Source organism: Zootermopsis nevadensis, unplaced genomic scaffold, assembly GCF_977971745.1.
Source record: "Zootermopsis nevadensis isolate Lab colony 2312 unplaced genomic scaffold, Znev_1.0 Znev_ptg000016l, whole genome shotgun sequence".
NCBI classification, from domain to species: domain Eukaryota; kingdom Metazoa; phylum Arthropoda; class Insecta; order Blattodea; family Termopsidae; genus Zootermopsis; species Zootermopsis nevadensis.
The window spans coordinates 4,464,485-4,478,930 of record NW_028259148.1 but is presented as its reverse complement, the minus strand read 5'-3'; the positions used below and the strand labels follow the sequence as shown (position 1 = coordinate 4,478,930).

Genomic DNA, 14,446 nt, shown 5'->3' with positions numbered 1-14,446 from the left:
CAGCTGTCCGTTCTTGTGGTTTGGCAACGTAGTGGACTGGAATGCCGGCGTGTGATTCACGCTTCAAGTACATGAATACTTTATACACAAGCCACACGAATGAGCACATAAGTGACTGAAGATGATTGGCTGACGAGGTAACGTGACAGTGAATGCTCAAAAGCGCCCGAAAATCTTTACTACTTCCAAAATTATCATAGGAGTGTCTAAAGAATTATAAAGCGATGCGTCTTATAAAAAATGTGAATTCTAAAACGTTTCTTTTGAGGGGGACAGCCCCGGCAAAGCTATCGAGGTTTTTATAATTCTATAATTATGTAAAGAATTTACAAAAGTTATACAGTAGCGCCTTTCCTGTAAACGACAAAAGATGTATGAAACGTTCCTCTAGCACTGACAGACACTCGGGGGAAAAATAATTGTTTCGAAATTTGGCACAGGACGAAAAACACTTCTCAAATGCTAGTAAAAGTAAAGTTTGTCCCACTATACGCCATGTAGGCGCTTGGGGTGAGTGGAGGTATAGCTCCTCTCTTCCTTGACCTCTGCACTAGATGGGGGTGAGTGGTCAGCATCACGCCCCGGCCGGCTTTACCCCCGGGAAAGGAACCCAGTACCCATTGGAGAGGAGGCTGGGTGGGCCCCAGAGCCGGTCTGGACGCAGAGGCTAGAGGAAAAATCCTCTGCCCCCGTCGGGGATCGAACCCCGGCTGTCCAGCCCGTAGCTATTCACTATACTGACTGAGCTACGCCGGCTAGAGAAATGTTAAATATAATTGCTCACGTTACAAAAATTGTTATTTCAAACAACTGAAGAACACGTTTACTTAATAGTGCAACATTAAAAAAACATATTTTGCTTTTCCCGTTGATTTCCAACGGACACTTCTAATTATATTCCTATTCTAAAAGTAAAGGTAGAGCTTTCGACCAGATGAGTTAACTACAAAATCATTTCACTACTGTGTCTTAGAATAAACACAGCAGAATGTGCGAAACAGAAATAGGAAATCTGACTTGAATTCGTCGGTCCCGAGACTTTAAGTGCCAAATGGTACACGGACGAACCTGCACTTTCCTAAGGTTATTATTATTATTATTATTATTATTATTATTTAGTGTTGTGTCTGAGGGCAGGTCCATATGAACAGGATCCTTCCATCCTTTTCTCGGACTGGGACCTGTTCATATACGTTCTTGGCAGGTGATCCAGAAGTGGTTTGCCATTGCCTTCTTCTCTGTGTGAATGGAGTAATTGTTGGGATGCCACGGAGGAAAACTCCGTGTTGCCTAGACCACGGCCTTGCCCAACACAAGTTATAAATTCGGGCACCGCCGGGAATCGAACCCGAGACCCCAGGATTACAAGGCCAGCGTTCTAACCGCTAGACCACCGTGGCGTTTCCTAAGGTATCGAGCCATAATTACTGCGCAGTCAAGTTCAATTGGCATTTTATCCCGGTGATATGCCACAATTTCACCTCGAACTGCAACACAAACGTGGAAGCCACCTGACTGAATTCAAAGTCTTTACGCTGAACACATTGGAATTATAGCCAAAGTATTGTGATCAATAATTCCGTTAGAATGTGTCGAATAAAACGGAGATGGTAATAAATCAAATAATGTCAAAGAGCCTTGAAATTTCTTCCCCTGTCTTTTACTTTCGCCTCCTTCCTCTGCCCCTCGTACTTTCCATTGCCCGTAATTGAATCAATGGTTGTAAGGAGGGAATGACTTTCCAATCCGACACTAAGAGGCCGGAGTATAATTTATTGGCCTCAGAATTTCTACCATGAAGAACCAGGGTCGCGCCGAGAAAGCAGGATTCATCCCGAAAATTTTGTCACATTGATGCGATTCCAATATGTCTGCTGACTTCCTGAAATTCTTGCGATTTAACGATGTTAAAAGAACTTCTTAAAATTTGATACGTTTCGGTGAGATGTGAGGTTCTCACGATGGAAAGTACGGAAATGCTGAAAAGTACAATTTGGTAGATACTGACCGGCGTTTCAGTGCAAATTACTACTTCCATCATCAGGGTGCTGAATCCCAGAAAACAGCAATATTTTTTATATTTATTTTAATATTATTTTATCATCTATACCTCCGTCTCTCACGTGTTCCGACTTGAATTTTATACGTTTTAAAGTATTATTAAAACGATAATGACAAATATACGAACGTATTGTTACGTATAACCTATCTATCTTAATAATACTTAAATACTTCTTCTTCTTCTATGGCTCTCCGGTCCATATATTAATATCACTGCAGAGTTCGTACGTACACATTTAGCCATTATTAAACTCCACACGAACACGGCCGAAATATGTAGAGGAAGATAATACATATATTTTATAAATGTGTTTCCAGCTACTGTGCTTTTCTTTTCTTATTTTATTCTATATGACCTAAAATATAATAATCGCACTTCAGAACGAAAACGTAAATTCTGACTGTGAATTATTTTTGTGGTTATCGATTTTTCAAGGTCATAAAAGTAAACATCTCAGCAGACAGTTTAGATATCTAACTGAATACAGATACGTAAATATATAATACAGGTCAGTTAAACTTATCTGATTATCAACAGATTCATACATGTCACAGGCAGACGAATACGTCTGAACGGCTGTTGAGATAACGTGAATAAGTCTAATTGTGACAGTGTTTAATTACCCTGGGAAGAGAAAAGAACCTACTTATATTGCAATGGCATCCAGTTCACCTGTAAGTAAGAAGCTGGTTCTAATTTTAAGTCAGAAAATACAAAGAAATAAACGTTCTAATAGTTTAATTCCATTGTGGCTAGATACATGGTAATAGGAAGACAAAAAACAAGATATGCCCAAGGGCTTTTTAATTATCAGTTCGGTATTTATATTTCTATCGCAAATAAATAAAACTACCTGTGTCTGAGTAGTGTACGGAGCATAACACTTCGACCCAACAGACCATAGCAGGACAACGTAGAAAACTAATGACAGAAAGCTTGTAATCTGTACTCACAAAATTAAATCAGAAGATGACGCAGTTCAAGAACTTCAGTATCGTCATTTCACAGCAGTGGTGAAAGCTCTGGTCCGGCTGTCTGGCATCTTAACAGTGTACAGCCACACCACTAAAATTGGAGAAATAATAGAAATGTTTTATTTTTTAACACAACAGGGTATTATTATTATCCCATCTATTCACCATTTTATAGGGTATTTACTTCTATGTACCCGAGACAAACCTTGTCCCTGAGGTACGTAGTGCAGCTGCGAATTCCGAAATACATTTTGTTTTTTTACAACAGCGTCTTTCGAGTGATGTATGATGAACCTAAAATGGCAGTTTTCTGCAGTTCCCTGATATCATGTTCGTCCGGAATGTTGACCAAATATTTTCTGAGTGACTTGGAAACAGTTCCAGTTGCTCCTATAATTATTGGGATTACTTTGCTTTCACTTTCCAAATTCGTTGTATTTCAATGAGAAGGTAGCTATATCTATTAAGAGACAAGTCCCATTTTTGTTTCGGATTATAATATCTGGTTTGTTATTTGGAATGGTTCTATCTGTTTTAACTTGTTGGTTCCACAAAATGGTTATATTATTATTATTATTATTATTATTAAATAAATGAATTGAATTTAATTATTATTCCCTGGGATTTTGTGCAAATTTTGGGAGGATATCCACATGGGTTGACTTCTAGGCTAAGATTTGCCACTGATTTATAATTTCCCAACATCGACAAATACTAATATGGCCGCTGTGCGAACTTGTAAAGTGGGGTCAACAGTGACAACTTTCATAGTAGTGGCAGTGCACCGAAGTTCGATGATATCTCTCTGACAAGTACGACCCATGCATCTTTTTAAAAGTTCTTTTTGTTGTTATTGCTAAAGCAATGTCACTTAAACCTACAATATTTACATAGTAACACACAGCTCAGAGAGTAGAAGAGATATTAGCAGATTCCACGTGTCAGGTTCCTTTTGAGAAAGTGAAAAGTCACCTAAATTGTAATACAGTTCACCGTCTCCTATCAAATCAAAAGATTCATTACCGCGTCACAAGAGTCCGCTACCACGCCCTATTCTGCTCCAGCTAAATCCAGCCTTTCACCCAGTTTACTTGAGACCCATTTCGTGTTATCCTCCAACTTAAAAAAACCCACACCGAAGTGATATTAGTGGCTTGTCTGTAACACGTAAGTCTTCTGAACATTTAAAGACGTTACTATCCCGTGTTCCGTTGTATTGTGCCCGAAGGAATTCCCTCACAACAACTACGCAACAAAGAAGACCATCACGCAGGGTCTGTTGGACATCGCCCTGCTCACAGCCAACGCCAGCCAATTGAAGTTCGTGCTTGAGGCCGGAGAGTCTCACCCCTACTACGTTCTGCTTGTCACATTGTTGGCGGTCTCCATAGCTCTGCAGGTAACAACAGCTTGCTTCCATATCTGACACTACAGCAGGAATCTACTCATCCAGTTCATATCCCCACACGCTATTTCCTTTGGACTTAACTAACTTCCTTCTTGAGAAGCTAACAGTACACTAAACTAACCGTTTCCCGTGGTTTATGAAACTCTAGGTTCATTACCGTGTTTACAAAATCCAGTTATCAGTCCTTATTATCATTCACATCAGTCAAATTCTCACTCACGTGCGCGACTGCTTAAAGACCTTACTTTCTTCATACATACGAGGTGCGATCGGAAAGTTTCAAGACTGCGCCTATAATATTAAAAAAAAAGTACACTTATCTCAGGTATTAAATTCATCCATAACCCTCGAAGTAGTTCCCCTGGGAGTGAACACAACGATCCCAGCGCCGCTGCCAAGCCTGGAAGCATCCCTGGAAATCTTTCTTTGTCAGCCTGTCAAGCACCATCTGCGATTCTGCCTGAATCTCTTCTATCGTCTCAAATCTCCTTCCCTTTAGCTGAATTTTCATCTTTGGGAAGAGGAAACCTTAGAAAGGAAGTTGGGGTCGGTTCTTGCAAGATCTTTGAGCTCCCGACAAACGAGAAGTCGATTCTGCTTCTGGTCCTCAGACAGGATGCGTCGCATGTGGAGTTCTTCCTTTAGAATCAGCTGACAGGTCCCATAGCCTATCCCAACAATGTCGCACAAGTCGTTGATGGTACGACGTCGATCTTCGTGAATGGCCTGCCGAATCTTAGTAACATTTTCGGGCGTTGTGCTCGAAGACGGTCGTCCAGAACGCTCGTCATCATCGACAGAGGTTCGGCCATTTTTAAAACGTGAATGCCACACAAAAGGTTGTGCACGACCCATTGCGGACTCCCCAAATGCTTCCTTTAGCATTTCATAGGTTTCCGTAGCCGTTTTGGCGAGTCTTTGGCAAGAGATTCAGGCAGAATCGCAGATGGTGCTTGACAGGCTGACAAAGAAAGATTTCCAGGGATGCTTCCAGGCTTGGCAGCGGCGCTGGGATCATTGTGTTCACTCCCAGGGGAACTACTTCGAGGGTGATGGATGAATTTAATACCTGAGATAAGTGTACGGGTTTTTATACGCGCAGTCTGGAAACCTTCCGATCGCACCTCGTAAGTCAATATTACTTTCCCATACCCGTATGTCTCCCAAATAAGTTCTTTTCAGTTTCACGATTTCCTTTCGAACTCTGCAAATACAATGAAATATTATACACTGCGTCTATTTAGTAAATGAAACACGGGAGGAGAATTGTCGAAAATCACAGTAAATAAACCAGAGTTACATGTGCTTCGCTCCCATTACTGTTTGTGTTATTTACAAAACTTTCTGGTGATGGAACTTGGAAACCGCAGATGTAGGAAAGCACGACTACTCTGAAAGCTCCATCCTGCCAAGTCTTGTCACTAATTAACCCACACTCACGAGTGCTAACCGCGCGCCGTGCCCTGAAGCACTCCGTCCGATTTCTATCTGTACCTGAGCGAATGGCGTTGTGGAAACGAGGCTCTTGAACGAAGTTTAGTCAAGAGACGGTCTTTGGTAGCAAAAGCAGTAGCTTCAACGCAAATTCCTAATTCGACCCGACGTATCGCCAGATCTGGATAATTTGATCCGTTCCTCAGTCTATTTTTATAAATAAGACTATTTTCTGAATTGTTGCGCCGTGTAGTGTGGTAGACGTTTACGGACGTTTCAGACGTGCTTCTACAAAATCTCGTGCAGAACGTCAGAATCTCAGTAAGCTGTGCTATATTGATCATGATTCATAATCACGGGTTTATTAGTGGCGAGGCCTTTAGGAACTCACTCTTCCCACATTGACAATTCCCCAAATTTGGTCACCAGGTAGTTTTATAATTGAAGGAAATACAAATTTGAGTTAAAACACGTGTCTAATTATTCTTAAGATGACGGAAATCTTCATCAGCTTATCACGAGCTTATCTATGACTTATTCCAATTAGCTATCGTACTTAGATAATTCACAAAATAGCTTCTTTGTTAATGAAGGTAGATAATTCATCAAACGGTTCCACATCACTCAAACTTTTGTTCTCATATCACTACATACATCTCTGTACCATAATCCAGTGATTGGAAAGCAAGGTCCGTGATCCAGACGAAGATCTATAGATGACCGATAAAATCAAATCTTTTTATCAAACACTTACACATAAAAAACTTTGTTAGCCAGCTGGTTGAGTGCTACGCTCGCGGTGAGCGCCCGGCTGTCTGAACCTGGTTAACGATTAATTTTATATGATCAGTTCTGCTGTGTTTCAGTGTATGGAGTACCAACGAACCAGATCAGTAAGACAGAATACTTTTTACTTTTCGTTTTTCAAAATGTTAGCTGGGCTAACACGGTTAACACTCACGCTCACTGTAACAAGCATAAAGTGTACACTCAACTCCATGTAGCAGACAGCGCTCAGGGAGCCAATTTATCCGACATTTGTGTATTCATAAAGCTCATTATTATGACTGCAACAGCCGCCATTAGATTTTACCCTCAGCCAGTTGTATCCACGCTCACACCCTCATAAAATGTACAATTTAATATTATCCTCTCATAATCGCGAAGGTTACCCCGACCAAACCTTTGTATAGTCTATTGTAAAAATTATCGTAACATTAGTTAATATCTATGCTGATTGTGGGTAAAATTACTGTATCGATGACGCATATTATGGTGGACACGGTTATAAAAGATGTGGTGTTTAACATAGCAGAGATTATTGTAGTGATGATGAAGGCTTTTGTTGCCTTTAAATCTTGTAGCATGTTAACCAAATTATGACTGGATTAAAGCCTCGACCACAGACATTTATTTAATTTCCTCAAATTCAATCTAGATTTTTCATGCGTAAGAGCGTCATGTTGGACCTGCGTGATGTATTAAATAAAATTTTCCATTTTCCTTTATAGTTGCTAAGAGGATGTATGAATGTTGTCCTGGGTTCGCTCTACAACATTAGCGAAGAGGGCCATCAGACAGCCGCTTCCATACTGAACAACATCGTGCTAGCTCTTGGAGCCCTGTCGACTGTGGTCAACGCCATCATATCATCCTTCGACATGAGCGAAAGTGTAGTCGGATAGTTGGAAAATTTATTAATTAGCTCCCTTCGATATTATACAGACATCCGGTGACTTAATGTCATCACTTAAAATTATTTCCAGTCAGAAATCCCATATAAACATATGTCAGATTCTAAACGGTTAAGGAGATACGGATGTATGAAATTCAAGGCGATATGAGACTGTCGTAGAACATCAGAGTCATCTGTGTCCTGTAACAGCGAAAAATCGTTGATGTTCCGCTCTTCAATTTAGTTTGCTTTTATACTCCAAGCTTTTCACTGAAATCTATAGAAGCGAGGTCCGGCGACAGTAGAGGCCAACTCTGCGGACACCACGACCAATCCAAAGATCAGCGAACAGCTGACTCTAGTACGACATCATGTGTCAACCGAAACGCGGGGTGACCCGTCACACTGGAAGCACATCTGTGATGGTGTTTTGTGTCGTTCAAACCATCTTTGATTTATATATATAAAGCCGTAACCGTTGAGAATCGAACTCACGTTCATGACATTTCTGACTGGGAATGACTTCGTAAATAAGATCCTGAAGTCACCGAACATTTTGTATATATCTTCGACAGGACTACATTTCTCACCTCCCAACGCTCTGCAAAATGCGTTTACAGAGAAAAGAAACAATGCATCCAACTTTAGTGTTCATGTAGTTCACTGAAAAACCCGACGTAGGGTAGAAATGATTTTGTCTAAATATGACGCCACAGGGCGTCGGTACTTCAGAAGTGAGGAATCAGAATTACAATCAAATCGACTGAATTCCCGGTACCTGTGGATGGAAAGGTGATGTGTGGGCCCCAAAAGACTTACAGGACAGTGTGATGAAACCAACTTGTGTTTTATATTGATGGAATTACATATACATAATAGGTTAAAAATATTTATGATTATGCAGTTATAAAGTCTACATCATTTATAAATTTATAAAAAAAAATAGGTGGTTTAAAGTGAAATTTAAAAAGCAGATCACTGATCTTCAATGAAATTCGACTGAAAATAATTATAGACCTGAATATTCAGTGTAAAGAAATGTAAAAATAAATTAATTTAACAGATATTACACACAATGTTCCCAAAATCGTATTTTTTTCTAAAATTGTAATCTTGATTTTCATTAATTAAATACACTAATAATTTTAAGTGTTCTTATAAATGTATATCTGCAGATGGACACAAAATTGCATGATGTCGGGTGATTACGTATCATCAGGTATTACAGGGACGACAGAAAACAGCTGCGAAATATTTTATGGAAATCTCAGAATTTTTATACATAATAATTTGTTTCGATGCTCTTCTGTTTCGGAACCAAACTAAACAGCCCGAATACGGGGTACGTTTGATACCCACTGCATTGTACGACGTCTACAAATTAATTTCTAAAGTGTAGGAGGGGAGGAAAATAACAGAAAAGTTACTAAATGTTTAATTTGCACTTAGTTTTATCAAAGAGAAACAAATTCACTTTGAGCCAATCGCGATGTTTTTGGAGAGAGATTTCAACCACTAAACCTCAACTTTATCACGGCCCTCGCACTATACAGCAAAGATCGAATCACTTACAATTTTCAAACGGTATATATATATGTATTTCTGTTGGCCGACGTTCTACTATTTATCGCTGTGGCGTCGGAAAATGGTCGATTTACGGTTAGGATAGGAAAGGTGAAGTAAGGTTGGGTAAGGTCAGGTGGGGTTATGTTAAGTTAGGTAAGGTTGGGTTATGTTAGGTCAGGTTTGGTTAGCTTAGAATTAAACGGTTGCTGAGCGACGAAAACAGCTGACATAGATCGCTTCGGTTACTCTGATAGAAAACTGATGTAAGCGATAAGTAACCTAATTACCAGATCGGAGACTAAAAAACAAACACGAAAGAGTCAACAAAGATGTTTATTTCTATCAGTATACTTCAAGCAACGGACATCACCTTTTAAAGCCTTTAGCCAAGTCATTGTAATTGATGAGATAATGTTTAATACTCGTGCCACAGCAACATCGAAGGCTCAAAGTCTTGCTGATGATGGAAGCAGTATTCACCTCCGAAACGTTAGCGAATTTCTACCGGACTACAGGTAGAAACATCCTATCTTTCTGATTTGCATGTTCACTTCAAAGGACTTCGCTATAAACATGTCTGTTTGGAACCAATTATTCAGTCTCCACTAAAAACTAGACAGGTGTTTTAATTTATTCGTAACCAGACTTAACGCCCTGCGAACGCCACCAAACCGCAACAAACACCAGGGATTGTTTCACAGGGTTGCTATAGTACCCAGTTTCGGCTTGGTTGGGGGTGGTAGCAACAGCGCTTTGCTTTGTAAGCAGTGGGGTATTGATTTACATACCCCATGCAACCCCTAAATATGCCGTAGCTAATATCTACAGGGTAAAACTGAACACATTCAATTCATAAAAACTGAATTGAATTCGCAACTGTAATAAAAAGTATAAAAAGTGGAGTATCACTTAAGTAAGAATATCTTACTGAGGGCAGGTGTTTTTTAGTGGACGAATCGATAGACAGAAACAATAATTAATAAAAATCGATTAAAATAGTCTCCCACAGGACCTTTATCTTATCTACATTGTATGTATCAGCCAAAATTGGTCCATCTACGGGAGTTTAAACTTAAGTTTAAAGAAGCCATTTGTATAATCTGTTGTTTATATACAGTACTTACCGTGGCATGCAGACTTACTGGATAATACAAGTTCACACAACAGGCTTCTTCACTCTTAAGTAGAGAACCTAAAGAAGGCCCAAATGCGCTGAAAGATACAGCGTAGATAAAATAAAATAAAAATTATGCAGACAAAACTATAGTGGGTCATTCCGAAACACAATTCGCTTTGTCATAAACCTGTCATTTTACAGAGTTACACAACTAACAATTCACATTAAAATTATCATATTCAGAACTAAATACCTTATGTCGTTCCCAGAATTGGATCAACCCAGGGAAGCACGCGAAGACAAGTTATCTAAGTTCTACAGAAATGCATGAAAGTCTATTATATTAAAACGGACCTCAAACGAGCAGTAAGGTCTATGTGCTACGTCCAACTGGCTTATTGTATGCTCCGATGGTGACACTAGTGAATACGATAATGGATATTATAGTTGCATAACAGGCGGGAATTTTGTTGAATAACTACGAGATTTTTTTTATTTAGTGTTCTGTCTGACGACAGGTCCATATGAACAGGATCCTTCCATCCTTTTCTCGGACTGGGACCTGTTCATATACGTTCTTGGCAGATGATCCATAAGTGGTTTGCCATTGCCTTCTTCTGTGTGTGAATGGGATGCCACGGAGAAACCGGGGAAGCCCCCGGAGGAAAACTCCGTGTTGCCTAGACCACGGCCTTGCCCAACACAAGTTATAAATTCGGGCACCGCCGGGAATCGAACCCGAGACCCCAGGATTACAAGGCTAGCGTTCTAACCGCTAGACCACCGTGGCGTTTAACTACGAGATATTAGCTTCTAAAGATGGACTCCACCATGTTTTACGCCTGTACAGAATGTCATGGACAAAAGCATGTCATGTAAATAGCGCGGAATGTTTATTCTTCATCCTCCACTCTTTACTGCAAGGTTTGAGAGGATTTTTCTTGGATCTAAAAGACATTTCGACGTGTGTAGATCGGTTTTTCTATCAAAGCAGCTACATCATATATGAAACGACAAAGACGAAAGAATGATCTCTGTTGCCATGTTTCCTACAAAATAAAGTCAATGTTACACGATGCAAATTTACCATATTGCATGACACGAATACTCAGACTCCTGACACAACAGCCACAAACATTCTTTATCTTCACCTAACATTTTACTTTTTCTAAATACTCCGTCGCACTAAGGTTTCTGGATAAGACGTGAGTGGGTTATGATTAATAATAATTACTCTTCAGTTCCATTTCGCGAATTCCGCTGACAATTTCAATATGTGCAAACGCGCGAGTGTGTTTAGGTACAAAATAAAACTTCAAAACTTAAAAAAAAAATTCAATGTACACAGCATTAAATATTTATTGTTTTCAAACAAATACTGAGTAAACTCATGAAAATCCTTAATCCCTGTAGCCAGTAATATTTCCCCCGCATTTAAGCGCGGTACAAAGCAAATACAAGTCTAGACAGTTACACTAATCCCTCGCTTCTACGAGGCGTGTCCTCAAAGTAAGTTTCCCACTCGTCCCACAGCTAGCAAACCTTATATTGCGCGAAGCGACTGTGCGTACGTGATAGAGCAATGACGTAGCATGGCGCATGCACTAACGGCACCTCCCGCGTTCTCACAGTAGCATCGTTGCAGCTGTTGAAGATGGAGGTTCTTATTCCAGCTCCCGCCGACTGTGAAGTGCGGTCAGTGATAACGCTAGGCCGCACACGGCTCGACGGACAGCAAGTCTCCTGCAGGAGTTCAGCTGGGAGGTGTTTAATCATCCACCCTACAGCCCGGACCTCGCTCCCAGTGATTTCCATCTTTTCCTACACCTCAAGAAATTCCTGTCCGGTCAGCGTCAGCGTTTTGAGAATGACAGAGAGGCGGAGATGGTTGTCACACAGTGGTTCCAATCCCAGGCGGCAGACTTCTACGACACAGGTATTCAAAAGTTGGTCCCACGGTATGACCAATGTCTCAATTCCGGTGGCGAATATGTTGAAAAATAGCTGGACACTTGCTGTATCTGTTGCAATAAATATTTCCATGAAATTGTGTTTTGTTTCTGTAAACGGCCCCAGGAAAACTTACTTTGAGGACGCGCCTCGTAAATACCATAGTGGGGACGTTTCGGAGGCCCTGGCATAGCTTAAAAACTTTGCATATAACACCAATCCCAACCGCACGATAGCACTCAAAAGTCCGTTATTAATAATTTAAATTACAGTAATAAATGTATATATTTTATTTTACAACACAACTTGGCACTTCGAACATGTTCGATTGATATTATAGCTTCACGTATGGACAAAATGGTTGGCCAACAAACCAAAGAGCTGCAGAGATGGCAGTGAAAAGGAACGACCAATAATCCCCTCGGGAAGAAACTGCAATGACGAAGCGACGTCACCACTCGCTCATAACATTTATGACGTTGTGGTTTCTATCCTTCACACTAGAAATTTTACGACGCACTTGCAGACTTCTGTTTCCTCTCCAAAGGCGTGTCGGTGCTTCAGTACTACACTCAAGATCTGAACGTTTCCAGAAACGCTGACAGAAGCATCCTTTCGGATCCCTGGGAGGGGTCAGACTGTTTCAAACGGGTGGATGCCCGGGGAAAATTTCAGTTGTCGTCGTTTACGTGTAGGTGACCTCATTGCTAACACAGTTATAATTTAGCGTGTTTCAAAGACACAAAAATTACTATAAACCCCGCAAATAACAGATTTTAGTACAGAATGGGATATGAAACTGATGTCTTCTCGGTTGTTGCGATGTGTATTCTGGCGATTACCCTGATGATGGAGGCAGCAAGAGCCTCCGAAACGTCGGTGAACTTCTACGAGGCTACACTTCATACTCGCCGCCGTGAGAACCCGAAATCTCAAAAATTCACAAATACTTTTTGACATCTGATGCTGAGATAAAAGGAATATAAAGTCTGTCTCCTTCATTACTTGTAGCCATCAACGTGAACGTCAATCTAAACATGGATTTCGTGAAGCCTCTATTCTTTCCGCTGAACACCGTGTTCTTGCGGTCAAGAGATGTCCTCCATATTTCATCCAGAGCTACGCTAATACAAAAAAAAAATCAAATATTACATCTTTAATTCTCTTCTGTCTTGCCATCTGCTTTTTAATGATATCTTGCAAACTGGACTCTGCCATTTTCACTTAATTTTGTAAGGGCTCAGCGTATGGTGCAGGACCGTCTACCAATCAATAATCTACCTCTCTCTTTATTTACTTTCGATGTACTTAACAAAGCTGTCAGTAGTTTAAAATAAAAAACAAACTTCGAATGACACGATGATTAGTGATTAATGAATTGGGTAAAGACATGAAAGGCAACAGTTATGGAATATTGAAGGTGCTCTACCGACAGTCGCTCAAACAGACTGAGTAAAACCACTAAAAAACCTCAACGTATACGAAGCACGAGTTCTAATTACTCAGCAACGACGTTCGTTAGACCCCAAGCACCGAGAAACATTCTGCAAACACGACAAGGGCAGAGACGTACAGGAAGACCTAGAAGTAGACGGACGGGTTAACCCCTCTGCTTTAAGAAGAAAAGGATTCTTAGATCGTCACCTAAAGAATTATACTGTGCGTGCACTTTTTTTTATCTGTGGTTTGTTTAACGACGATGTCAGTAAACCTGACTATATTTTATTTTTATATGTAGTGTTCTGTCTGACGACAGGTCCATGTGAACAGGATCCTTCGATCCTTTTCTCGGACTGGGACCTGTTCATATACGTTCTTGGCAGATGATCCAGAAGTGGTTTGCCATTGCCTTCTTCTGTGTGTGAATGGAGTAATTGTTGGGATGCCACGGAGGAAAACTCCGTTTTGCCTAGACCACGGCCTTGCCCAACACAAGTTATAAATCCGGGCACCGACGGGAATCGAACCCGAGACCCCAGGATTACAAGGCCAGCGTTCTAACCGCTAGACCACCTCATCTTATTATTATTTAGTGTTCTGTCTGACGACAGGTCCATATGAACAGGATCCTTCCATCCTTTTCTCGGACTGGGACCTGTTCATATACGTTCTTGGCAGATGATCCAGAAGTGGTTTGCCATTGCCTTCTTCTGTGTGTGAATGGAGTAATTGTTGGGATGCCACGGAAGCCCCCGGAGGAAAACTCCACGGCCTTGCCCAACACAAGTTATAAATTTGAGCACCACCGGGAATTGAACCC

At 40.6% G+C, this 14,446-nt stretch overlaps 2 protein-coding genes across 3 annotated transcripts in view; one reads left to right on the top strand and one right to left on the bottom strand.

Annotated features, from left to right (window-relative positions):
• Nucleotides 1–14,446, bottom strand: part of LOC110840107 (rhomboid-5) — a 262,804-nt gene that overhangs the window by 200,842 nt on the left and 47,516 nt on the right. For both annotated transcript variants that reach the window (XM_087349830.1, XM_087349829.1), the window contains exon 2: nt 3,016–3,127. The gene's annotated coding sequence lies outside the window, so the exon portion shown is untranslated. The remainder of the gene's footprint in view (nt 1–3,015; nt 3,128–14,446) is intronic.
• On the top strand, nt 2,601–8,629 carry LOC110841312 (ninjurin-1). Its single transcript, XM_022086732.2, has 3 exons — nt 2,601–2,736; nt 4,265–4,435; nt 7,390–8,629. Exons 1-3 carry the CDS (start codon nt 2,719–2,721, stop codon nt 7,561–7,563), a joined length of 363 nt encoding a protein of 120 aa, XP_021942424.1. The 5' UTR covers nt 2,601–2,718; the 3' UTR covers nt 7,564–8,629.

Coding starts and splice junctions, on each gene's coding strand:
- LOC110841312 (XM_022086732.2), top strand. Junction 4,436..7,389: donor CGGTCTCCATAGCTCTGCAG/GTAACAACAGCT, acceptor TTTCCTTTATAG/TTGCTAAGAGGATGTATGAA.